This window comes from Vigna unguiculata, chromosome 7 (assembly GCF_004118075.2).
Source record: "Vigna unguiculata cultivar IT97K-499-35 chromosome 7, ASM411807v1, whole genome shotgun sequence".
Taxonomy (NCBI): Eukaryota; Viridiplantae; Streptophyta; class Magnoliopsida; order Fabales; family Fabaceae; genus Vigna; species Vigna unguiculata.
The window spans coordinates 16,104,986-16,107,256 of record NC_040285.1 but is presented as its reverse complement, the minus strand read 5'-3'; the positions used below and the strand labels follow the sequence as shown (position 1 = coordinate 16,107,256).

At 51.9% G+C, this 2,271-nt stretch overlaps 1 protein-coding gene across 1 annotated transcript; it reads left to right on the top strand.

Annotated features, from left to right (window-relative positions):
• Positions 1-604: 604 nt before the first annotated feature.
• Positions 605-1,966, top strand: LOC114191222. The gene has a single exon (XM_028080398.1). The coding sequence runs from the start codon at positions 605-607 to the stop codon at positions 1,964-1,966; it is 1,362 nt and encodes a 453-aa protein (XP_027936199.1).
• The last annotated feature ends 305 nt before the right edge of the window (positions 1,967-2,271 follow it).

Here is a 2,271-nt window from a genome sequence, read left to right as displayed (position 1 = left end):
CAACATGCGTCTCAACCCTGAGAAGTGTGTTTTCGGAGTGCCGACCGAAAAATTTCTAGGATTCATGTTGACCGCCCGAGGCATAGAGGCCAACCCGGACAAGTGCGCCGCTATTGCCGAAATGAGGAGCCCCAAGAATCTGAAGGAGATCCAGCGGTTGGTCGGGCGGCTAACCTCTCTTGCGCGTTTTCTGCCCAGGCTCACTGAAAAGATTAAGCTGATTTTAAAAATCATGAAGAAGCAAACCGCGGATAAGTGGGACGATCAGTGCGAAGCGATATTCCAGCAGATAAAAGAGATGATCAACAGTCCCTCGATTATGAGCCGACCGGTAGAGGAGTTGCCTCTGCAGTTATACCTATCGATCTCGGACGACACGATTAGCGCGGCTTTAATACAAGAAAATCCAGAGCAACGACCTGTATATTTCATTAGTCGGGTGTTGCAAAACGCAGAAACAAGGTATTAGTTAATTGAAAAGATAGCCTTAGCGCTATTGACAGCCGCGCGCCGATTGCGCCAGTACTTCTAGAGCCATCAGGTGATCGTCCGAACCGATCACCCCATAGCCAAAATACTCCGAAAGCCCGACCTGGCCGGAAGGATGATTGCCTGGTCGGTCGAATTATCTGAGTTCGGCCTCAAGTATGAACCAAGAGGATCTGTCAAAGGACAGCATTTGGCAGATTTCGCAGCCGAACTCAATAGACTGACCCATCCGTCGGGGCAAACGTGGGTTCTCTTCGTTGACGGGTCATCGGACAAACGCAATGCTGGAGCAGGAATCGTCATTGAAGGACCGGGCGGCTTCACGGTTGAGCACTCCCTACAGTTCAAGTTTAAAGCATCGAACAACCAAGCAGAGTATGAAGCGCTAATTGTTAGGCTAAGGCTAGCGAAGGACTTGGGCGCAATGAGATTAAAGTGCAACACAGATTCGAAGCTCGTGGTCGGGCAGGTGCAGGGGGAATATCAGGATAAGGATGACCTGTTGCTGCAGTACTATCACAAGGTGGTTGAGGCCATGAAGGAGTTTGAAGAAATTACCATCCACCATATCCCCCGAGCGGAAAATGCCAAAGCCGATAGGCTATCCAAACTAGCAGAAGGAAAAGAGAAGGGACAGCTGAAAACCGTCATAAGGCAAATCCTGATGAGACCCTCAGCAGGAGAATGCGCAGCAGCAGACCGGTCGGCAGATTGGATGTGGGAGGTGCGAGAACTCCTGAGAAGGTGTGACGCGGGAGAAGAAGTAAAACCGATGGAGAGACAACGAGCACTCCGATTTGTTGTCATTGGAGAAGATCTATATAAGAGGGGCTTCACAGCGCCGCTCCTCAATTGCCTATCGGGAGAAGAAGCCGAGTATGTCATGAACGAAGTCCACAATGGCATTTGCGGTATGCACACCGGTCGGAGAACGATGGAAGCAAGGATACTCCGGGCGGGTTATTATTGGCCGACCATGGAACAGGACTGCGAAGTCATGATATGCAAATGCGAAGGTTGTCAAGCCCATGGAAACGACATTAAGAGGGCTCCGACCGAGCTACATAGCCTGACAGCCCCTTGGCCGTTCGCACAGTGGGGTATGGACATCGTTGGGCCTTTCCCTGTCGGCCGAGCGCAAAAGAAGTTCATACTGGTCGCGGTGGACTATTTCACCAAATGGGTCGAAGTAGAGGCCCTGGCCAACATCACCGCTCGGCAGGTGCATTCGTTCGTTTGGCAAAACATTGTCTGCCGCTTCGGCCTTCCCCACACCATCATCACCGACAACGGCCGTCAGTTTATCGACAAGAAGCTAAAGGACTTTTATAAGCAAGTGGGGATACGCCACGTAACCAGCTCGATCGAGCATCCCCAGACCAATGGCCAGGCGGAGGCCATGAACAAGGTCATAGTGGCGGAGTTGAAGAAAAGGTTGGGGGAAGCCAAGAGAGCATGGGTGGATGAACTGCCGTAGGTCCTTTGGGCCTATCGGTGCACCCCGCACGAACGACAGGAGAATCACCCTTCAACTTAACGTACGGAACGGATGCTATGCTGCCAGTTGAAGTGGGGGAGCCAACTCTTCAGCGGGACATGCAAGATCTTGAGGTAAACTGTGGACGCTTGCGTGAAGAGTTGGACTGGACGACCGAGCGAAGAGAAAGAGCGGTCGTACGAGCTGAAGCGTGTAGGAGGATGGTGGCAAGGAGGTATAATGCGAAGGTCAAACCGAGGAGCTTTATCCGAGGAGACTTAGTGTGGAGGAAAACCAACGAAGCG